At 38.2% G+C, this 24,720-nt stretch overlaps 1 protein-coding gene across 23 annotated transcripts in view; it reads left to right on the forward strand.

Annotated features, from left to right (window-relative positions):
• Nucleotides 1–24,720, forward strand: part of CAMK2D (calcium/calmodulin dependent protein kinase II delta) — a 137,985-nt gene that overhangs the window by 89,091 nt on the left and 24,174 nt on the right. For 4 of the 23 annotated variants that reach the window (XM_054065939.1, XM_054065918.1, XM_054065916.1 and 1 more), the window contains 11 exons: nucleotides 2,121–2,223; nucleotides 6,812–6,895; nucleotides 7,586–7,680; nucleotides 8,693–8,815; nucleotides 9,845–9,928; nucleotides 10,686–10,728; nucleotides 14,683–14,720; nucleotides 16,269–16,301; nucleotides 20,460–20,519; nucleotides 22,100–22,141; nucleotides 24,654–24,702. In XM_054065939.1, the coding sequence (XP_053921914.1) occupies nucleotides 2,121–2,223; nucleotides 6,812–6,895; nucleotides 7,586–7,680; nucleotides 8,693–8,815; nucleotides 9,845–9,928; nucleotides 10,686–10,728; nucleotides 14,683–14,720; nucleotides 16,269–16,301; nucleotides 20,460–20,519; nucleotides 22,100–22,141; nucleotides 24,654–24,702 (754 nt within the window). The remainder of the gene's footprint in view (nucleotides 1–2,120; nucleotides 2,224–6,811; nucleotides 6,896–7,585; nucleotides 7,681–8,692; nucleotides 8,816–9,844; nucleotides 9,929–10,685; nucleotides 10,729–14,682; nucleotides 14,721–16,268; nucleotides 16,302–20,459; nucleotides 20,520–22,099; nucleotides 22,142–24,653; nucleotides 24,703–24,720) is intronic. The other 19 variants (XM_054065924.1, XM_054065925.1, XM_054065919.1 and 16 more) reach the window with 11 other exon arrangements.

Genomic DNA, 24,720 nt, shown 5'->3' on the forward strand with positions numbered 1-24,720 from the left:
TCGTCATCCTGGACTGACAGCTGCATGGTGTTTAAGCGTGTAGTCCCACACAGTGTTGCTCAAAGGGCTGTTGTTTTTGGCATAGGAGTAAATCAGGAACTCCACTTCAGCTTCTGTTGAACATACCTGTGACGACGGCATTTCTGCAGAGCACTTGCATTGGTAGAATAAAGACACATAATGGGATTAAACAAAATAATAATCCCAAAGGAAAAGGAGAAAAACCAAAAAAGCAACAACCAAGAAACCCAGCAGGAGAAACCATAAAACCACTGTTTTGGATGGAATCACGTGTTGTGAAGTGGTGTGTGCTTGGTAGGTTAGCGTTTGTGTTTCACCCAAGAGGGTGAGGCGTTTCACTGCTTTAGGCTTGCTGAAGGTCACGACCAAATAGGATCGTCCATCGCTTTAAGAGTTTTACATAGGAAGTGCATTCCAAGAAGTCATTACAGCAAACTTCTCCCACTCCGATAGGAAATCTTTGAGAACTGTGTGACTGTACGCTGAAGTTAGAGTAGTTAAATGACAAGCAGTGTGACGGTGCTTAAAGCAGTGTTGAACCAGGAGAAGAGTCTTCGGCTCTTCAGTCAGTGTTTGATATAATGTAATCAAAGTGGTTACTGATCATTTAAGTTAACGTAAAGATGATCTTTCATTCTGAGAGACCTTAATCTCAATTTTTAAAAATGTGGAAATAGAAGATTCTTGAAGTAACTTCTGATGAAAGATTTTTAATGCTCTTTTCCATGACATAGCAACAGAGGGATGAGTGAGAGAGTGATGTTTGTAAAATGATGTAAATCCTTTACAGTTTCATGAGAAGGGAAAAAGCACCTTTAGACTAAAGTCTTTGCCAGGGCCAGTTGTGTTGTTAATTAATAGGAGTATCACAGTGGTTGAGGTCTTAATTAGACTCAAGCATATTCTGCTGGATACTTGACAGATGCATTAAAGACGGCCTTTGCTGAAAGCAGCTTATGTTCTTAATTGTTTCCAGGCTCAGTACCTGCATGGGATTAACCATAATCACATAAATAGTCCCTTGGTAACATATCTGATTGCTGCTGGGTTTCAAATGAAATAGGAGTTTAAGAGTTTGCGGGATTGAGTCCCCAGTGCCAGACTGGATACAGTGAATTCCCTTGTGATAGATCACTGCTAAACCTGCTTCTGGAGGAGTCACAGCAATACTCCTGGAAGTGAGATTGTGTTAATTCAAAATAATGGATGTAGAAAAGAAAGAAATGTCAGAAAAATGCTGAGGTCACGTGAGGTCTGAAGTAATCTTTTGAGTTCAACAGTATTTTATAAGTTGATGGGTTTTTTTAAACAAAAGTTAAGATTAATAGAATAAAGTTATCTTTGGACAATTTGCCTTTATATTTACTAAATGACGTTAAAAGGATGCATTATGAATGGTGAAACAAACACCATTGTTATGTTTAAATCCTTTAATTGTGCAGGTGAATGGTAGCATTTGATTTCGGGTATGACCAACAGACCCAAAAAAAAAAAGCAAAGTGGGAACTTCTGCAAACTTATATTGTTATTTGTAATAGATTTTCTGCAAGCACAAGTGTGGGCATGCTGGTTCTGCTGTAAGATTTGCAATGAAAATACACCTGCCCTTGAAATGCAAATATGATAATATGGCTGTTATTGTTAAGCTGTCATGCAAAGCATATTTATGTTTGACGGTTATAGTTGCCTAATCCCACACACTGCCTGGGTTAGACAGGTAATCAAAGAATACATATCTTATGGGGGGGTTCTGCAGCAGTTTTCTAGTACTGAGCTTTTAGGAATCTCTGAATTGTCCTGTCACTCAAACGGGCATCGCGGTTTCGATCTCTTGTAGATCTGCCCGCTGTCCTTAGTCATGGTGTCATGGGGTCATTGAGGCTGCTTACAGGCTTGGTGGTTCTTCCAAGTAGGAATGGAAAGTGCAGTTTTTGCAATTTTGTGGAGAAAACACAGGTTTTTTTTTCTCATTTTAATTCCTCTAAGTATTTATTGCTTTCCAGACTACCATAACAGTGAAAAAAAAAAAAAAAGTAACAACGGGCTAAAGTATATTTACTTATCTTTTCATCTCAATTTTTTCCTCTCTCTGAATGAAGCCTGAGAACTTACTTTTAGCTAGCAAATCCAAGGGAGCAGCAGTAAAACTGGCAGACTTTGGATTGGCTATAGAAGTCCAAGGAGAACAGCAGGCTTGGTTTGGTAAGTAAATTTATTTTTCTATTTCCTCACCATTTATTCAGCATAGCCGTGAAGCCTCCCAAACCACTCAGCTCTCTCCCCAGTGTGAAGCATGCTGCTCTGTGACTATTTGATGTGTAGCTTTAAGGGGTATTTTCTTTGTAGTTCAGTCTCTACACCTGAGTACATTTTAAAGCTTTTTCTCCAGGAAGAATGTTGTCTGATATTTTGCCGAATTAAGTAGAGCTTGGCAGCAGACCTTATTTGTTTAAAAAAGAAAAATAAAAAACAAAGAAAAAAACAGCAAGCAAAAATCCCACAACACTGCAAAAATGACCTGTGACTGTGTTTCAAAACTCAGAGCTTGCTTAGGCAGGAAGTGACTCTGCCTCATAGCCTCCTCTTCACTAGTAAAGGTAAATCCCCTTATCAAACGACATAAATTATATGGGCAAAAGTCTGTTTTGTTGGCACAGCTGTGTTCATGCTGGGGATTTTGCCAGCACAGAAGTACTGGTACAGGTTACGAAGGAGGGAGAGGAGTTTTAAATCATGCCTCTAGTAAATACAGTTTTACAAGTGTGCCCTTTTGCATGTAGTCTTAGTGCAGTGATATTTCTTGACTCTGAAACTAAGGGTTCCTCATGCCTGGCTTCTCCTAGCTTTTGTCAATCTATATGTATGACTATGCTGCACACAAGCCCGTTGTCCCCTGCTTTCCCCTGTGTATCTAGAGGAAGGAAATCAGGGTGTAGAGCCTGGGGGTCAGATTGGGGTTCCTCAGCCACTTCAGTGATTTTGAAAACAGTATCTTTACAGTGGGTTGAGAGCAGCTCTGAGGAGAAGCACTTGGGGTGCTGGTGGATGAGAAGCTCAGCATGAGCCGGAAACGTGCGCTCGCAGCCCAGAAAGCCAACCGTGTCCTGGGCTGCACCCAAAGCAGTGGGACCAGCAGGGCGAGGGCGTGAGACCACACCTGGAGCTCTGTGTTCAGTTCTAGAGTCCTCAGCACAGGAAGAACATGGATCTGTTTGAGCAGCTCCAGAGGAGAGCAACGAAGATGATCCGAGGACTAGAGCACCTCACATACGGGGACAGGCTGAGAGAGTTGAATTTGTTCAGCCTGGAGAAGGCTGCAGCCTTCAGTACTTAAAGGGGGTCTGCAGGAAATCTGGGGAGGTACGGTTTCCAAGGGCATGTAGCGATGGGACAAGGTGTAATGGCACTAAACTAGAGGAGGGGAGGAGATCTAAATTAGAACCTAGGAAGAAATGCTTTGCTGTGAGGGTGGGGAGGCCCTGGCCCAGGTTGCCCAGAGCAGCTGTGGCTGCCCCATCCCTGGAGGTGTTCCAGGCCAGGTTGGATGGGGCTTGGAGCCCCTGAGCCACTGGGAGGTTTCCCTGCCCATGGCAGGGGTGGAACTGGGTGGTGGGCTTTAAGGTCCCTTCTAACCAAACCATGCTATGATGCTGTGATTCATCTGGAAGGGATCAAGCGTGTGCTTGCCTGATGATGGTGGTGACAAATAGGTACAGGTATGTGGAAGCAAACTCATGTGCATGTGACCACCAGAAAAGAGCACATTCTGTGCTTCAGACCTCCTGAAGGTGGCAATTGACCATGTAAATACAGAATTTATACTGGGAATATACTTTGTGCCCTGTACAATGCTTCACTTCAGGTTATGGGATGATTGATGGGGGAAGTGAGTTAGGTACTACATAGTTCTCTCCAGTTCCACAAAAGTATTCCTTTTTTTTTTTTGTTAATTTAAAAAAGAAAATGCTAATTGCAGTTGTTTGTTACAGTTAACAGATGCCAAAAGGAAATTGGTGAAAAAGATTTAATGCTGGTCATTTTAAATAGTAGGACACGTACAACCACAACATGTCTGTCTTGCATGCCACGTTCTTGGAACAGATATGAAGCACAAGACAAAATTTATTGTAAATCCCAGGAGGAAAAAGTACAGAATAAAATATTTATAGCTGCTACATAGTCTCTCTCACAGCAGCCAGAAAGTGTGGTTTAAAACAAAGTGATTGTGAGCTTGCTGTCAAAGCTCAGAATAAAAGCACATTGGATTTTGTGCAGGCAGTGTGCTGAGAGATTGAAGTGTTTGAAATCTAGGATATAACTGCGTGTGGCTGCACAGGCAGAACTGTTGGACATACGCTGGTAGCTTTATAAGCTAGCCTGTTGTTTTAAATCCCAGCCTTGGTATAAATGGATTTCAGTAATCCACAAAAGACAGAGGAGATTGCTCTTGCACATTAACAAATCGACTAGTACAAAAGGAGAGGAATAGAAATAAGACAAAACACAGGTGATTTGTTGTGATGACAGAAACATCAGGTAAACAGGAAGCATCCCAAGAAAAAAAATCAGCAGAATGAACTTGACTGCAAGGATATTTTCTCTAGGTAATAACATCTGTCTGGATGCAGATGAGTCACAGGAGGCTGTAAAATCTTGCACTTTAGTTTTTGGTCCTTTGGTTCTTGTGAAGCGCTTGATTTAAGACTTGTAACATCGTGAGGACTGCTGTGCTGAGCTTGGTGGAAAGGATAACGCACAGAATGTCTTCAGGATTTATATATAAAGAAGAGGTAAGCTGGCAGCAAGGCAGTAGGGAGAGAGGAGTCTAATGTAGTTCTTAATCTATTATTCTTCTTTAATTTGTGGTAGTCAATAAGACTAGTGGGTTCTGTACGTTTTCTAGAACTTCCTCTGCAGAACCTTTCCCAGTGGTCTGAGTGCCTTCTGTCGTCTTTATGACTGCTGTAACACAGCAAACGGTGAATTCAGATGTGCTCAACATTTTGAACTTTTTCTTACTTCCTTCCATAAGATTTTTCTGCTTTCCACTGGATTCTGCAGCACTTAGTGACTCATGGTGTGCTCTGATTCTAATTATAGCTCTGCATCAGTATGGTGTTCTCTCTTTTTTTCCCTTTTTTCGCTTTTTCCCCCTTTTTTTTTGGGTGTAGTCCTACTGGTGCGATAGTCTCTTTTCTGCTTAAGCCATTGCTGTGCCTCAACAGGAAACTGGCCTGTGCTCTGTGTGTTTGGATACACTTTCCTGGCTTGTGTGTTTGTAAAACAAACCTGTTTCTCGCCTGTTCATAGAAAGTGTCACAGGTTTTAGTTGGAACCCCAGGCCAGGCAGGCTCAGCTGACTCACCCAGGCAAGTGACTCATTGCCCTGGGCGGCAGTTTTAACTCACTGCAAGCTAGAGTTAGTTCTGGTTGCATCTCAAGTCCATCCTGCAACTGGGACTTAACTGTGCACCACTGAACTCATTTGAGTAGCTTCACTGAATGAATCTGCTAGTTACATTAAATTTAGAATCATAGAATTGCTGAGGTTGGAGAAGACCTCTAAGCTCATCCAGTCCAACCGTCAGCCCAACCACACCGTGCCTGATAAACCGTGTCCTGCAGTGCCACATCTACACGTTTTCTGAACCCCTCCAGGAAAGGAGACTCCACCACTGCCCTGGGCAGCGTATCGTACAATGATAGGAGTACGAGCTGATGCGGTCTTTTCTAGACACTCTCCAGTCACAGTTTCCAGCTTTGCAAGTTGTTTTAAAGTAATTACTACTACTAGTGGTAGTTTTCTGAGAAGTACACACTCATATCGAGATTCCTCTGACCAGTTATACAAGTACCTGATAAATGTCAGGTAACAATTTCACTGTGTTTTTCCTTTTTTGCTGAAAAAAAAAATAGTTAGCTAAGTGGTGTCTTTATTTTTGCTTTAAAGTTTAGAAAGTGATCAATAGTAATGTTTATGGAACTATGTTAAGTTTGAAAGGCGAGACAACTTTACTTCCCCTTTAAAATGAAGAAAAATATTAATGTGGAGCACTACAGCCAAGAAGAGATACAAAGCATCACTCTGTTTACAGCTACTTAGCATATATGTTTTTCAGCTTCTCAAAGAAGCTTATGATGTGTTTCCTGTATGATAGTACTCTTAACTATTCATAGCTCTCATATCAGGAGACTGCAAAGAACAAGCTTATTTTTCATGAAAATATTTTAGCTATGTTCTCGATAGAACATACAGAATGTGTTCCTTCATTTCCTCCTCCCACTCCAAAATGATTGCCAGTTGCAGGGCAAAGGCTTCCTTCTTCTATAACTGTGCCCTATTTATTCATTATCACCGTGCCTCATAAGTTTTGTGGAATCCAGTGTGGTATTTCAAAAGTGATATGTTGTTCTTCATCAAAGCCACCAAATTCTCACCTTTCCAGAATGTCCAAGAGTTTCTTTTAGGCAAAAATGCTTGAAAGAACAGACATACTAATGGAAATGGTACCAAATGTTATTGGCCATTAAGTTTTTATCATTTACAATGTTCTAAGAAAAGTTTACATTGTACCTACATTTTGTATTTCTCCTAGGAGGAAGCAGCATTGCTGGTAATGAATAAAGAATGAAGAACATATGAAGTTTAGTTTACTAGGTTCAAAATCAAGCGATTGGTGGTCCATGGCTTGGGAAATAATATTCTGGGTCTTGTGGGCTGAGATGAGGATCACTTAATTTTTACTGAGCACGTGCAGCTTCTGAGAGCAGTTGCCTTGCCTTTTGACAGGCTTTGCTGGTACTCCAGGATACCTTTCTCCAGAGGTGTTACGGAAAGATCCTTATGGAAAACCTGTGGATATGTGGGCATGTGGTAAGAAATTATTCTGAAAGACAATGTTCAGTCCACCGTAAAGTATTTTGAGAGAGAGAGATGATGTGCAGAATACATTCTATTCTCTATCAGATAATATGTATTAAATAAAATTCAATATTAATTTTTAGAAAGGCTCGTTGGATTTTTTGTTATTCTACCAGCTTCATGTTTTTCAAAAATAATTTGTGAAGGTGTGTAATCATGGCATTCTTGGCCATGTCTGCACAAGACACTTTAACAGGGTAGTAAAAGAAAAGCTGCAGGTGCATGATGCCTGACTAGTTAGAAATAGTTCATACAGTGAGCTGGACTTCTAGATTTTGTTCACAAGCAGCCCAAAATCTAATTTGACTACTAGAACTTTTTGATGCAAGAACTGTGGTTTTAAATTGTGAATTTAAGTGTTTCGTGGACTGGAGTATAGTACATTTACTTTACTCTCCAGTTCTTGAAATAGTAGTTTAAAGTACTGACAAGTGGCAGCTACCTACCAGAGAGCAACTGGCAGGTTCCTTATTTTCCTTCTACCCACACTTGTTTGGTTGTTTTGATGATGTTTTGATGTATTTTTCAGTAGCTGAGATAATACTATGGAGCTATTTGTTTTACCTGTTTGTAAGGCACAAAATGAAGATTTCGGGGGTATGATTTTTGGAATCCCTTAATACTACCGTGACTTTTCTGCAGGTGTCATTCTGTATATCCTCCTGGTGGGATATCCTCCTTTCTGGGATGAAGACCAGCACAGGCTTTACCAGCAGATCAAGGCTGGTGCTTATGATGTACGTACCATACTCTTTCTGTTCAATTATTGATAATTGTATCTCTAACTGGCAGTTTTCTGGTGTGGAAAGTTTAATTAGAATTATTTCTTACAATAATTCAACCTTGTAATTTTTAAGTTCCTGCTTGAATCCCATCCTGAACAGCGAAGACTGTACGGGGAGTTGTTTTGCTATTGTTTTTTAGTGAAAAGAAACTTACAATCTCTCAAGTCTTCTTCCCAGTGGACAAGTAATCCTGCAGTAACACGGTGGGAGTGGGGAATTTTCATCCCAAAGGGCAAGAAATGAGGAAATGCAGTGAACTCTGCACCTGCATTGCACGTACATAGCACATACTTGTGATGCACTGTGCCTAGATTATATCAAATTCCTATCGTCTAAGACTAAATATTTTTAATGGTGGAAAACGCAAAATCTTCAAGGTTAAGGCCTGTTCACAAAACAAAGTTTAAGGCAGGGCATTTTCTTCATTCTGTTTGAACTTGAGCAGAGGCTTTGAGCACATGTATAAATATTTTGCTGAGCATAGGGGTGTTAACTTAACACCCCTAACTAGTTTCATCTATATACCATAGCTATACAGTTAGCAACAAGGTTTACATTGAAAGAAAGCTAATAAAAGTTAGGATAATAACGCCTGATATTTTTGTCTTTATTAAAAGAGAAACTAGGACTGTTTTAAATGCTGTTTGACCTCATGCCTCTCAGATGACTGGGTTTTGTTATTCTGTCTGCTGTCATTTTGAATTTCAATTGGCATCATGTTATTGTAAAAACAGAAGTGCTGTGCATTTGAACCAAATAAATAAAAGGTTAAAATAGCAAAGGAGAAGAACATTATTTATAAAACTGTCTAATTCTAACTTGATGGCAAACTGCATTTTTCCCTTTTAAAACTGGTTAGTTTTGTTAGCAATTAATGTTACAGAAATATCAATAAAAACCCTTGGGTAAAATTGTGCAAAGATTGTACAAGGTAATATTCACACAAACACATTTTTTTTCTTAGTTTCCCTCACCAGAGTGGGATACAGTGACCCCTGAAGCAAAAGACCTTATCAATAAAATGCTTACCATCAACCCAGCAAAACGTATCACAGCATCAGAAGCACTAAAGCACCCATGGATCTGCGTAAGTAATTTCCACAGGTTTAACAGGAAAATTTGGCAGACAAACCAGCTAACAGTTTACTTCAGTACATAGTGAAGGTGTTTGGAGGGCAATTTTTGTCCTTATTCATGCAGTTATGTGACTGGAGGAGTGTCGACTTGTAATTATGCAAGTACAGTCAATAGTATCATATAACCAGGTTTCACCCTGGGATATGGTTTTTGCAGAAATTAACTCCTTTGCCTGGACTTCATGGTCCAGAAGTTCATTGCCAAAACTAGACCATTGTTTTAAAGTCTCAGTGAAAAAAATGTACAAGAAGGTAACTTTGAATTAGGTAATTTCTTGATTTCCCTGTAACCATTATGATAAGCACACAGTGTAAAGGCAGGAAATGAAGGGGCTTGGATGTGCGGGTAGCAGAGGCTGCCTGTCTGTTACTGGATCCAGGAATGCTTCCAATTCTCAGGACATTCTACACTTTGACTTTGCAGGTGCTCTGGGCCGTTACTCTGAAAGTTACGGTGAAACACATAGCTGGTTCCCAACTCCTTATTCATTCTAGTAGGCGGCATTATCTTGCCTTTCAAATTGTGATGGAAATAAAGCTGAGTTAGAGGGGAAATGCAGGTACAGCTGAATTTTCTGTGACCTATTTCCTGCTGCTGTATCTCACCTGGTATCACTGATGCTAAGGACAAGTTTCCTTCTTGGTTTAAAATGTATTTTGCAAAGTCATGATTCAGTATATTACTTCGATTATGTTTATACTACATAACCCAAGTTCTAAGGTTTCAGGTTTTTCTTAGTCCCTCTTTGTTCCAAGAGGACTTTACACATGGAAAGGGCTGGGTAAAATGAGAGTTTGGTTTTGTTGATGTGGAAATTTCCAAAATGTATATAAACCTGCCCAAAGGGATAGTCAGATAGGGTAGAAATTAAAGGCCTAAGTTTTGGACAATGTTGGTTGTAATACATACGTTGTAGAGTAAATAAAATGCTGGATGTATGGCTGGGTGCATTAAAAGGGTTCTTTTCTTCTCCTTTTAGCAACGTTCTACTGTTGCCTCTATGATGCACAGACAAGAGACTGTAGATTGCTTGAAGAAATTCAATGCAAGAAGAAAACTAAAGGTAAGAATGAAAACTTGTGCAAGGATGAGTAGCTAGTTTTGGAGAGAGAAAAGATTGTTGGCTTGTGTTCCATGTCTAAGCAATTTTTCTTCTTGACTATTACGCTGAAATGAAATATTTAATAGATGGTTGGCTTTTGGCATGTGGATCTTAAACTGTTCATGAAAGTGAATAAAATATAGCATAATTTTGTTGGATTCAAAATAATAACAGTTACCTGCATTTATATACATTACAATATTTTGATGAAAGAAAATCCTGAAGGTATTCTTTTAGTTTATCCTTTGTTTTCTGTTTACCAGACATGATAACTCTGCAGATGTGAACTTTGCATACTACAATTGCATATTGCAATTACATATTACTTAACATATTACGTATTAACATATTACAAATAAATTCCACTTCCTACCTCAGAAAGAATCTAAGCACGTTAGTGAAGTCAGTTTCATATTCAGCTGGACATTTTGCTGATAATTACAGTGCCTGTGAGCACTCGCGCTTTGTGCATTACATAGTCACAACTGGTAAATATTTGGATTATCAGGATTGCCAATAGGTGTGTAATTAAGGTTACATTACAGTTTGTGCACTCATGGCATCACGTATGATAGGTAACACACAGACAATCCATTCTCTCAGGGTCAGTTTAGTAATTGGTGTAATTTACGCATGTTTTCCTTTTTGTTGTGTCGTGTTCACATTCAGAATTGTACACAAGTGTGATGCTAATTTGAGAACATGTGTGTGTACACAGGGGGCCATTTTGACAACGATGCTGGCTACCAGAAATTTCTCAGGTATGTTCATTGAGCTCCAGATCAATATGGTCTTTATATTTTGATGTCTGTGATGACTAGAATCTAATTAGGATTCATTATTACAGAAAGTTCTCTGTTATTCAGGAGCATCTAAGTATGATATATTGGAAGTTGTTTCCTTTGCTGAAGCAAATGAGAGTTTAAACTGTTTTGGGCCAAATAAGAATCTCTTGTAGTGACAGTCTTAATTTTTCAGTAGAAAGCGAGTTCCTTCCGTTCAGTATTTTAGCATTACCTGTCAGGAGACAGACAGCATATTCCTGTCTGTTCTGGTGGAGAATAATGCTTATAGCTCCAAGAGCATAACTATCACCAAACAACATTTGAAAACTTACTCATTTTTATATACCTGAAATGTCATTCCAGTATTCTGTTGCATCCTGTATTTGAAAAAAAATACATGTTCAGTCTTTGTTGCTTTTCTAAGGAGTAAGAAACATAGTAAAACAAGTCCTTTTCCTTTTCTTCTCTTGCCTGACTTGATATAACAGGAGATGTTTCTTCCTTATGAAATGATTTTGTACTGATAGCCCTGGAGATATAGATCTTTGTACCAGGCAAAAAAAAAAAAAAAGCTAAAATAAGTTTGCTGTTGATGGTTAGAATTGTCCTCAATAGTAGTATTCCTAAAATTCCGATGCTGTGCTGAATTTTTCATTTTCATTTCATGTGCATCATGAAAAAGAACACCAGATTTAAAATTCAGTAATTTTACATTTCTCCTACCCTGTGATGTAACTATTGGAGTGTGACATAAATTAACTGACAAAAACATGATAGTGCTTTGGGCATGCTTGGAATAATAATAAGCACTGAATCATCCAAAATAAATTACATAACCGTGAACAGCTTGTTCAATTTGCGTAGTACTTGAAATAAGATTTCTTTCTTAGCTAAGCACATATATTTAATACACACATATAACACAGACAACATTTATGTAAACTATGCTGGGTTAATGCCTAATGAATTGCCAATAGCTGCCAATTAATTTTAAAGGTGGGAATGCTGTAGGCTGCATATTTTATAAAAGTGAATTACTGTTAAATATCAAACAAATACATAATTTCTCATCACTTTCGTAACTACCACTGTCTGTATATGTAAGGGTCAATTTCAACTTCCATGAACCAAAAAATGCTGAAGTAATTTAAAAGTAATATTTTGGCATGAAAAAGGAGTTTTAGCTTTGTTTTGGTTTTTTTTCTCACCTATCATCTCCATTTTACACCATAATGAACTATATTTTTCCTTGATGACATTTTATTTTTTCACGTTGTTTACTCATTGTATTTCATTGCAGAGCATGCTTTTGAAGGTCATTTGTCCATAACGATGTGGTTATAAAAGTGTTTTATTTTCCTTTTTCTTTCTTCCTTTTATGTGGAATGTGTTATTCTTGTGAGGTAAGACCCTCAGCACGTGAAAGGAACATCTTTTTTATCTTCTGAATCAAAATTGCTGTTTGTCCTGAATCACTTTTATTTCTACGTGTTGTCACAACACCATTTCTTTCCAGTCTGCTTTCTGCCCTACTACTGCTACCTTAGGTTTTATTTATGGCTATCGCTTGTAGTTGCAAGAAATCTTTCATTGTGGGCTTAATTTAGAATACGCTAATTGCTTTGCTGCTGCAGATTCTTTAAATATTTGATTTGTATGCAGTGTCTGTGCTTAAAGAAAGATGCATCAACATATTATTAAAAATACATTCCAAGCTAAACTCCACAAAGGAGGTTGAATATGGGAGATATCCTGTGATATAAAATACTATGTAATAATCCACACTAGGCACATTCTAAAGGACACGCTGGCAACACCATGCACACAGTAATTGTAGCTTTTGCTTCTGGTGTCTTCATTTTACTTGCTTTCTTCTAATGCTTTATGTATAACATGTAATGTTTGTTAAGCATTAAAAGAACTCAGAAGCTTTATGCACACATTCAGCAGAAGCACCTAGTTTGTTATGAGCAGCAGCCTCTAAGAATTACTTTGTTTCCTTTTGTTTTTGTAAGGGCTAAAGACATAAAAAAGCCTTCAAAAGCAGTGGACTTCTGGGTTTAGAAATAGTTCCTCCCATTCACTTTACCTAGATGAATTTTTGGAGTTAATGGAGTACCCACAGTGTTTGTGATAGTGTAAAATCTAAGACCATCTTGTGTCATGTCCTGTTAGCACATGTTGCAACAGGATCTCAAAAATAGATGTCAAACAATTTATTCTCAATATTAAAATACACATTCCTGTAAATAAAAACATGTAATGGTCTTGTTGCATAATACAAGCAAAATTATTGTTGTTCACTTTAGTTGTGAATCATGGCCCTTGTGATTTTTAATGGTAGTGTTGGCTGATGTCCATAATTAATAAACTGCATTTGGAGGGCTGATATAGTAATGAAATTATGAGCATTAACCTGGCTTTACTTTCTGGTTTTAAACAACACAATAATGGGCATTAGTTAATTTTGTTGTAGTTTCTCAGGTGATCCTACACGTTTTGTGCTCTGAACTGGAGCTAAATGAGCACTTAATGCAGACGTAGCTGGAAAATAAGCCACCAATACAAAACTTCAAGTATAAACCAGACGCTCAATAATTTAATGTCCTGAGTTAGTTTGAGCAACCTGAGGCTTGTGAGGTCCAGTTGGTTTGGGTTTGTTTTGTTTTAAAAAGTAGGATGCCAGCCTTGATATGAGCTCTGTGTCAGGACTGTCTCCCTTCGACGATGCCAGACTGTTAGGTGCAGCATTTCCCTTTCCAAAAGGCTTCCCACTTCTAAGCAAAACAGCATATATAGAACAGCACTTCCTTACAACCTAAGTCATGATACTCTTCGAGGTAGGAAGGTTAGGTCATAAACAAGAATAAAACCAAAAACACCAGGCTTCTCTTGTAATTTATTATTCTGCAAATCTTAGGCAGTGAGCCATGAAGCATTTACACTTTGGCAAAGAGTTTATTTGAACTTGGTGGGTCACCCAGCCTGTATTCCTTCTGTAAATGTTTTCAGGTTCAGAGCTACGGTGCATTTGTTTGCCCAACAGCCGTCCAGATTCACTAATTAGGAATGATTTGGCCCCGTTCTTGATGCCAGTTTTAAGTGGTGGAATTTAAAGCCTAACACATTATGGCAAGTGAAGTTTTGCCCAGCATCCCCACGGCTTTGAATAAATTTGATCAGTGTGCAGTTTTCTTTATTAGAAGTTGAAGGAGAGCTTGCTGTTTGTTGTTATTAACTCTCCAAAACACTGCTTTGCTAGCAGATTATCCATCCTTTCTCATTTGCAACTTCTCTGACCTTTCACGCAAGGTGACTGATGGTGGGAAATCTCCGAAAAACCATTGCTTATAGGTGCATTTTTTGAAAACCCAGTTTACTTTTGTTAGGTGGAACAGATAGTTTTGTACCTCACTGTGCTCTTTAGGCACCTTGTCAGTCTGATGTTGGTCACTTTTATGTCATTGTCTTATTAATAACATCAGTAAGATACCAGTGGGCTCTACAAACATCTGGTCATAGTCCCTGCCATCAGAACAGTACTTCTTATACTCATATCAAACTTCCCTATCAACAATTGTAAACACACTGCAGTTGAAAAATCAAATGTATCCAAGCTGCTGCTTTTACGCTCACCCTGCTTCTGTTTCCTCTGTGCCACCCAAGGACGTCTCTCCTTATATAAGTAGAATTAAGCCACAGGTTTAATCAGTGGGAAGGTGGATGTATCATAGAATCATAGAATGGTTTGGGTTGGAAGGAACCTTCTTAAGTATTTGTAGTTTCTTAAATATTTTGTTTCTTATACTGAGAGCAACAGAAGGAGGAAATAAAAGCTGAGAACATATCTGCAGCTGGGAGGCAGTGGGGGTTTTGCTGCGCAGCTGGTTGACCTCAAAGGTAACTCAAATTGTTTATCTCCTTTTACAGCAGCCAAGAGTTTACTGAAAAAGCCGGATGGAGTTAAGGTAGGTTAAACACATGCTTTAAAATACATTTTATTCGTCCCTACAACTCTGTAACCTCTGTCAGTTTTTAGAATTGATTATTGTTATTTCTCTCCTTTATAGAATTTGTTATTAAGTACTTCTAACCATTTATTTGAGGTGATTAAAGTTAGTAGGTGAAGCTTAAAAAAGGGAATAAAAGAAATATTTGGAAAAAAAGCATTTTAATAAGCAGAAGATAGAAAACTACTAGAGAAAATGCTTTTCTTGCTGTTTTAATGAAGGATGACTATGTAATTAATGACTCAATATTATTAATTAGCTTATAAATGTAAATAATGGTTTGGTGATGGGCAAGTTGGCTTTAAAGTACCAGTGTTTATCTGCAGCTCGTTGCCTCCAAGTTTCCCCTTCACTTTTCATTAGATTTCATAGAAGACCAAAAGTTCACTGGTAGGCTTGGCTCCACATGAGGTGTGTTCTGCCAGATGTACTTGCTATATTTGGCAGAACTTGAGGGGTTTACTATCTCAACAAATCAGCTCATCCTGACTAATAGACCTTGCTAAGAAGGGAACATTTTGGCAGCTTTCATACATGATTTAGAACTCCTGTTCTCATGTCACCAGATCCTGCAGGAGGAGAGATGCTTCACAAATGAACGTTCTGGGTAAAATCATTCAAAAAACAGCCAGAAAAAAATATATGTATATCACTGAGCAATGAAAAATATTTTATTTCTTTTCTCAGAGAACTCCTGAAGACTAAAATAAGTGCCTCAAGCTTTTGTTATACTATTCAAAAGATGTTCTCCTGTGCTCTGTGTGTTTATTCAGAAGCGTGTCTTTGACCTGAATTTTCATTTCCTATTTAATCTTAACTCTTTACTTTAACAAAACATTGTCTACTTAAATACCAGGCTCCTAGTATATTTGTTGCTGTTCTCCCACATATGCACATCTTTTCTATCAAAAAAATCCTGAGACTGACTTAAAATGAAGTGAGCACGCTGTCATTTTAGTGCTTCTCACTGCCAAGTAGCAGATACCATAGTTAAGTGGAGAAGCACACATTCAATATTATTCTGTCATTCCTGTGGAAAACCCTTAATGTCTTTCATTGTGGAATACATCAATTTTATGTACTCCATCTGACCAACTTTTCCTTTATAAATATCATTCCTCCTACAGGTCTCCATTGGTATTGGTTATATCTCAATTTTTATTATAATATTTGAAATAATTGTTGCCAAAATTTTGCCTAAATTACACTTGTTGGGATTTGGTACTTCAGTTTTTAGCACACTTTGTATCTGCTGTTTGTCTGCATGGTCATGTGGAGCAAAGGGAGTAAATTTACATCTGGGGAAGTCTTACTTTTGTCATTTCTGTTATTGAGATACTATATATCCCATAGTATTTTTCCACCCCTTCCTACAGCTTAAGCTGTCTTTCTCTTAAAAACAAACAAAAAGCCAAAACAGCAATATACTGTACTCCATGCATTGATGCTTCAAATCCAACCAGTCACATTCTCTTCTTTTCCTTTCTCTCTGACTGGTCAATTCAGAAAAGGAAGTCCAGTTCGAGTGTTCAGATGATGGTGAGGATCTTTATCGACAGATTTTTTTCCTCCTGTGAAACGTTCACACTTAGAAATCAAACAGATGCATTTAGTTTTGTTACCATACTGTGAGACGCTGCAAGACTTTTAAGTACAACCTTGTGAATTTTAAGCCTGCAGTTCCTGTATGCCATCCACAGTGGATTGTTCTGCAGTTCTTTCAAGCAAGTTGTTGTTTCTTTTTAAACCCGGGGACATACCAAAACAAAAAAAGTAGATGTAACATTGGCCAATGCAGCTGTCCTTAGTAAATAAAAATAGTAACAAAGTAGTGCTCTTGTCACAGCCACCTATTAATTTTTAAAACTTCCTTACTTAAAAGCTAATAGTATTAAATATCGTAAAATGTAACACCAACCACATTGCACTATGAAATAGTATTGCTTTAATTGAGCCATGCTTTAATTGAGCCAGGACTTAAAAACCAATTTCACAGCTTTTCCTTACTACAGTTTCCGAGCTAACATCCTTCACAGCTTAGGGCTTTGTCACACCACTTGCCGACTGACAGTCAGTCTCAGTAACTTCTTTTCCTCCTCAGGCTGCCATGGCAACTTAGTTTATTCCTGTTCATTGTGGTTTTGAATCTGACTTTTGATGTTCGTGATGATCAGCTGTGATGTCCTAGCCAGCTTCTGTTGCTGCTGCTTGTAGGAAGAAGGCAAATATCCCTCATCCACACTTTTCACTGGGGTGTACAACTCTCCTTGAAAAGCGAAAACTGCTGGTCAGGCGTAATTACACAGGCAGATAGTCTGTTCTTTGGGCAAACATGGAATTTCAGTGACAGAGGATCAGCCATAGCGGCGTCCAAGTGAGGATCACCAAAGAGGTATAGTGGGGAGGTTTCTCGTATCCCAAACGTGAAGTGTGCTTTAGCTTTTTGTTACAGAGGTACCACGGCAAAGATGAAGTCCCAAGATACAGGTTTTGTTTCTTAAAATATTTTTGTATTATATTGAAAAAAGACCAATAATGATTCTGCAGGCATGCCCAGCTCATGGGAGTGTTTGCGTGTGTCTGCCCTGCTCTGCTGTCAGACCGAGAGAGGGGCTATTAGTGTAAAAGTTTTCCCTCTTCTTACCAAATAGGACAACACTACATAAGCATAATTCAACTTCAGAATAACTGTTTCATATGGAAATCTTCTACCTTTTTGAAATTATTTCCTTTTGCTGTTAAAAATGTCTGCAAAATACCCATGTATGTTCCTAATATTATTAAAAGCACACTTACACGTTCTGTGAGAGAGAGAAAGCATACAGGCTTATTGCTGTTTCATCTCTAAATTTCAAAGGGTTTAACCAAGTTCTGTTTACACAGAAGAAACAACTGTATTTTGAATTACATGACCTGCTTTTACTAATGAATGCTGTATTCTTGATACCTTATTAAGAACTTTGGGGTATATTTCCTGCAGTTTTCAGCAGTAGCTGTAATGGATATTGTTTATTTTGATAGGACTTTCACCGAGGGAGTATGGACCCAAGCCTGCTCTCCTTACTCAGGCAAAATTGGAATTGAAATTTGATTAACCCGTTTTCATTATGTATTCAACAACAAGCATTCGTTTGGCATATCACTTTATTTTTCGTATTGAGCTACTACTGAATAGGGCTGTATGAAATCTGGTGGAATCCTCATTTCTTTCCTCGTGTTTTCACTTTATGACTGTCTGCCTTTTGTTGAGGCCTTTTCATTCATAGGCTCTTGATGACTACACCATCAAAAAAAATATAAACTTGTAGTTATACAACTTGATATGTGATTTTCCCCCTATTTTGGAAGATTGAGAGTGCTGTCAAGCAGCGTTGTACGTGTTCTCACTATTCCACAACTCTCCTTTGATTTACTGAAGTGGTTGGGGTTTTTTTAATAGTTTTGCCCCAAGTATGGAGTTCAGGTTTTGCCCATCTTACAGTCCCGTAAATATCAATGCAAATTAGTAGCAATATAAAATATTTGCTAGTGCTTATGTCTCCCCACAGATTACTTTATGCCCAAAGGTATTTATTCATTCCCTGTCTTGAATTCAGGCAAGACTTATGGCTGTAATTGCGAATAGATAAATGAAATTTATTTGATAATAACTAGGCCAAGTTGAGTCGTAAACTAAGCACTTGAAACTCAATCATGACTAATATTGTTTCTTAATGACAATTTCTGTACAAGGACCATTTTTAAAAACAAAAATTGTTTCACCCCTCCTGCTGTAGAGCACTGAGAACTTTGATTTTAAATCAAACTATTTTTATTTTACGTGGGAGAATAGTTTCTAACACAAATATTACTAAATAACTTCTAGTGTTGAAATAATGTTCCCTAATGTTAACTAATGAGACTGCTTTATCTTCTTCAAAACCAGTTAAATGCTGGTTAAGATAAGGAAATTGGCAGTCTGTAATTAATTAATGCAAATCCTGTTGATATTTCTGTAAACCTACATGAGATTCAGGGTCAGTTCCTGCAGTCAACAAGTCAGCTGCCACACCTCTACCAATAACATAATCATCAAAATCTGCCAAGGGCATGAAGTTCCCTGAATTTCCCCAGCAGTGCTGACTTCTGAAGGCTGGAACTTAGCAAAGCCTTGGCACAAACAAAACTTAACTGTTAGCCTGCCTGCTGAGAAGCCAAATTCTTCATCTGAGAGTTGTCTGAAAGGTTAAATCAGAAGTCAGATGTTTCATACACATCTCAGTTGGGCCCGCTGTTCTGGGATTTCTTTTTCCCTTATGCTTTTTATGTTACTTAGCATATCACCATTTTCTAATGGGTTTAGGAAGGCTTCTCTTTTAGAAGAAAAAATTTGCCCCCCAAAATGCTAGTTTGTTTCTTCAAATGAAGAAATCAAGTGCATTTTTTTCAAAATTCGATTAATGAAACAATTCTGGACGTTTCTCCTTTGTTTTGTGCATTTATTGTCAAGTGCTGTGACTAGAAGGTTCAGTAGAACTTGAATAGTTTTGGATCAAAGTCTTTCCAGAAAATACCTAGCTATACATCCAGCTGTGCATGCTGCTTTGGACGTGTTAAAATTACATACATGACCAAAATGTACGTAAAATTTTTTTTCCTAATTATTTTAAAGGAAAAAAATGACATTGTTTTCAAACTAGTTTTACTATACTTTAATCTCGCTTCTTAGTGCATGTAAAAAGTGGCTCAGTACATAATTTTTAACATTTCTGTTCTTTTCATACCATGTTATTTATGGAAGCTGAATCTTAAAAATGGATTTAAAGAATCAGGTATTTTAAACTTATTGCTAAACAGCTTAATTTGAACTAAAATTTTTTATAAGTAAAAGCCAGAAGTCCTGTGAACTGAAATGCTCTGCTAAGCTGAAGAATTAACATAATGACCTACATGTAAAATTAAGTAGCTGTGTACTGATTTAGGGGGTAAGACTACAAGCAGTATGGTGTGTAACCTTCCAATTTCAGGTTATAATACCTAAATTGAAAGGCTGATGCACAGTTACTGCAAGGCTCTTTAGGCTGCAGAAAACCACAGCCGACAATTATTTTTGTCTAAATTAAAAAAAGAAAAAGCTAAAAGAACACCAGTTTCTAGCATCTGTTGTGTTTAATCAGATCTTTAATCAATTATATTTGTTCAAATCTGTTCCCAGGAGCCACTAGACCAAATCTATAGATTCTTGGAGAGCTGGGAACAATCAAATATTAGTTAGGGTAGTGATAGGTAATTAGAAATAAAGAACAACTGGGTGCCATTATTTAATACTGTTGCATGTCAAGAGAAGGAATGGCTATTTAGGACTTTCTTCAATCCCATATTAATTCCTTATTCTTCTTGTGTGTGGTTAGCGGCTCCAAAAGCTCTCTGTTCTCTAAGTGTTACAGCTGAAGTCACCTATACCTTATCTAGACCTGCGCATAGTGCATCTACAAACCGTAGCTAGCCTGGCTGGAGGAGCTGCTGCTAGCTACCGCCTCTATTGTTAGTGTTCTTTCAAGTTCATAAGTTCATCTTTCTGTGATTCTTTATTTCCATATCTATATCTATATAGAGATATCTGTATCTGTATATAGATGTTCTATTCAGAGCGATATAGATACAGTGCCGACCGCGAGTTCTAAGGCCTGTCTGTTTCTGTTTTCTGCATACCTACAGATAAACAACAAAACCAACGTGGTAACCAGCCCCAAGGAAAATATTCCTACCCCAGCGCTGGTATACCTGGAATCTTCCTTCTCATGCTATCTTGAAGTTTTTGACTGTCTTCTGTTTGTTCCTCCTCTTTTTTTTCTTTTTTTTGCTTTTTCATGCATTTACTCTGTTTGCTTTCTAAAAAACAGGTTTTGGGAAAAAAATTTTATTTGAAGTATGCTTTTTCTTTTTTTCGTGAGGAAGTCCAATAGAATGTGTTTATTAATAGAAACTGTTAATGGCAGCTGGATGCAGTAGAGTCATAGCATTTGTAACCATAGTGGAATTTGTGCATGTTGTGCCAGAAAGTGAGTAGAATGCACTTTATGTTGCTCTTGGCTCTTTGCCTGATGACTGTTTCCATCTTTTTAATGCTAACCTTTTGCACAAACAAACAAACAAAAAAGCGCTGTTATTGTCTATGCTTTGTCTTAGTGTAAGTATTGGTACCAAGGAGAGCTAACAGGATTATTGCTAGGCAACCGTAACATAGACCTTATTCAGATTTCCATTCCATATTTCCTAAAGCTCAGCAGGACTTTGCAAGTCTTCACTGGGATTGAGAGGCTTCTAGTGCTAAACATTTTTGCTTCTTTCTCTTGCATTTAAATCTGCAGAAGGCCTTACTCATTAATGAGCTCTGCTGGGAACATATTCCTAATCGCCAGTGCTCTCCATTAATACTTCTTTTGCAGTATTGCTTTTATTAGTAGCTGCTGTTTCTTAAGCATACATGTATCACAGGCTCACAAACCTAAGTGCCAGTGCCTGAGCGCCTATTGTGAGTATCACTTCCCATACGTCTGCATACATAGCTTTGAAAACGTGGATGATTTGTGCACATTGGGAGAGATATTTCCTCTTCCCATTTTTTTTTTTGTGTGACTGGCCCTGGTGCATACATTGGCAAAGTCATTTCCATAGACCAGTTAACAGGTTTCTTGCATGAGTGTATGGCAGTCTGTTCCCAGATGGAGCCAGCCGCAACAGCCCGGGCTGACTACTATTTCCAAGATAATTTCATCTTTTTTTAAGGGAGATGGATTTGAGGAAATTACACTTTAAAATGACGCAAAGATCTCTCTCACTTACTTTCATGCTGCCCTGCCAGGGCAGCAATTTGAAGTAATCTACATCTTCCAAAACATGGTGTTTACGTTGTCCTTAATCCTTATCAATTCATCTCTATTTTTATATTTGGTCACTTCCTACTGATACAAGCAAACATGCTTAAAGAAAAGAAATGGTTTCTGGCCTTCTTGTCTGGCCTGGCTCAGACAGGAAAATGCACAAAGATTTAGTATGCCCTTGTGCAAAAGAGAGCCTCTGTGGGTCTCCAGTGCTTCAAAGCCCTGCGTGCATTGGTCATGAATAAGGTCTCTGCATGCTGCTGCATTAGGTGAGATGGTCTTTTTTTGCTGGCTTGCTGTTGAGGAAATCTGTATTGGAGATATCCAGTCTCACCCTCTGGCAACAGTTAACGTTTGTTTTAGCTCTTGTCAGTGTTCAGCATTTGTGAGCTGGCTCTTCTTGCACTCCCTCACACTAATGAGAATGTATTTACCAATGGGAACTCTTTTTCTCTTTATTTTGTTCTCGCTCAGGAGCCCCAAACTACAGTAATCCACAACCCTGATGGAAATAAGGTATTCAGAAAGAATCGACTCCATCTTGCTTTTCCGCACCACACATTTCATCCACTGTTCCACAGCAAAATAGGGCCATTCCAGGAATTTATCAAGGAAAAACTCATTTTGTTTCACGTGGTGTCTCTTGAGCCTCTTTTCATCTGTGTTCATCTGCTGTGGGCCTCGCGCTGGTTGCTGAGCCTCTGAAGCTCTCAGAGGAGTTGGTAGCAGTTGGCAAGAGTTCATTATCCCATGTAGCCAGGCTCGGGGAGCACAGGGTCTTTCTCATTTCAGCCCAAAGTGCTGCAGTCTCAGTAAAACCAAAGGAGGCTGCTCCCAAAGCATGGTGAGATTACACTGGCAAGTTTTGTGTGCAGTTGTCACCTTAGATAAAGATGTCATGTCAGTTTATCCCATCTGTTTCTTGGCATGCTTATACACCGTGTTGTGATGTGTCTTTCACACGGGACTTTGGTTTTCTTCCATAATGTCAAAAAAACCTTCAACATTTCAAGGGATAAAGAGGTCTTTTGATTTTTATAAATTTTCTTTATGCTCCTTTTCTTGCGTATTGTGGTGTTTGCGTTTGGCAGCTGATTCCTAAAACGTGTTTTGTTTTGCTTTTTTTCATGCATGGACTTGAGAAGGGCCAGGAAATATCATCATTTACATATAACACGTGTTCCTAGGTTTCTTGGAAAGAATTTACTCTTCAACAAAAATGTCACTGTTTATCGTGTTGATTAAAAAAATTGCCATTTCATTTATCTAGTCCTAACTACTTTTGGTTATTTTATAAGAGGAGTATGGAATCTGAGTGAAAAAATAATGCATGCAGCCGTTTCTCAGGCATGAAAGTGCTGATGGTGTTCTTGTGCTTGTCAATCCCATTCTTTCATGTACCTTCCATCTGTCAAACACAGAGCTTTTATTTTCACGTCACTGCTTTTTCAGCTCCCCAAGTTTAAACTCACAGGCCACAGCCTGTGTTTGAACACGAGCCTAATCTTTATCGCTGAAGTCCACTAGAGACCAGAAAACCCAGATAAAATATTGGCGTGACTACATCTACTTGACTCCATTATACAATTATAGCAATTAAGATACTCAATGTCCCAAAAGGTCACAACAGAGAAGCAAAGCCCTTAATGCGGAGAGTTACTCCTCAATTTGTCTGAAAGACTGATCGTTGTAGTATGGCAACTGGAGTGGATGCGTCAATATTGCAGGCTGCATCTGCCGTGTGAGCTTGTGCATGGTGTTTATAACTGGTATTTGTGTGGGGGTTTCGTTTACTGATAAGTACTTTATCTAATATTTCAAGTGATAGAGCATGATACATCTGTAGAGTGAAACGTCTAACACCAGCCAGTTCAGGAACAGCATGGTGACTTGTTCAGTTTTTGTTTGTGTGTGAATTAATTCATGTAGTTTTATTTATGGATGCACATACGTTTTGTCTTTTTAAGGTCCGAGTAATGCATTAACCATTTTGAACATTCCTTCAGCTCAGCCTTGTGAGGATATAGTAAATAAAGGGCACTGTCAAATTTAGCTTGTATTATTTAATTGTAAAATCCTTTTAAGAGTTAAATACCATACCAGTCCTATCTTCTCTCTCTCAGATAAAAATAGGCCAGTTAATCCTTTCAGCTATTGAGCTGTAAATTTAAAAAAATATATTGATTCTACTTTTTGACAAACTATACAGATTAAAAAAATCAACTCTAAAAATTTTTAGGCTTTCTAAAACTGTGCACGTATCAAATTTGGCAGTGCCCTGTTGAATTTGCCCATAATATTTCATGTTCCTGGTCATTCATGAAAGACAGAGATACAGTATCCTTGCCTTTTTAACAGTGTGGTGGCTTACGTGTAAACTGTCTGATAGATGAGTCATTCCTCTACAGGACTGGTTGCTTGAGGAATGCTGCTCCCAGGAGACCTTAGTTTGTCAAAGTCTTACCATGTATTTATCGATTCTACATCTCTTTCACAATTTTTTTAATCAAAAAAAACAGTATAAAAATGACAGAATCCGATCCAATGTCCTTAAAATTACTGGGAGACTTTGTTTTAATACACATACGTAAGTTCTGTGAGCAGAAAAACAGCTGTAAATTGTGGCGTGCAGAAGTCTGTGTACTTAAAAGTTGGAACGGAATGACTTATTTTGCACAGTTGGTTTGATCACTAAGCTTAAAACGGCAAGTTCTCCTCCTTGGCTGAGATAATTCATATAACTTTGTACAGTTGGATGTTAAAGAAAAAAAGTTCCCTTTACATTCCTGTGTAGTCAAAGCATCAGACAGCAGGAAATGTACTTGTTCCCTACTGTAGAGAATGGCCATGTTTGACATCAGTTTCAGATGGAAATGTCTTAATCAGTGTGTGACCATTTGTTTGTGATTTACATCCCACCCTGCTTCGAGGCTTTGCATGATATCTGTGACTAACGGTGACTTTGAAAGGTCCGCGGATAAGACTCAGCTTGTTTTTATACATTCTACTTATATTTACTTCTCAACAGGAATCCACAGAGAGTTCGAATACAACCATCGAAGATGAGGATGTGAAAGGTAGGATTTTAAGCTTGC

Source organism: Cuculus canorus, chromosome 4 (genome assembly GCF_017976375.1).
Source record: "Cuculus canorus isolate bCucCan1 chromosome 4, bCucCan1.pri, whole genome shotgun sequence".
NCBI classification, from domain to species: domain Eukaryota; kingdom Metazoa; phylum Chordata; class Aves; order Cuculiformes; family Cuculidae; genus Cuculus; species Cuculus canorus.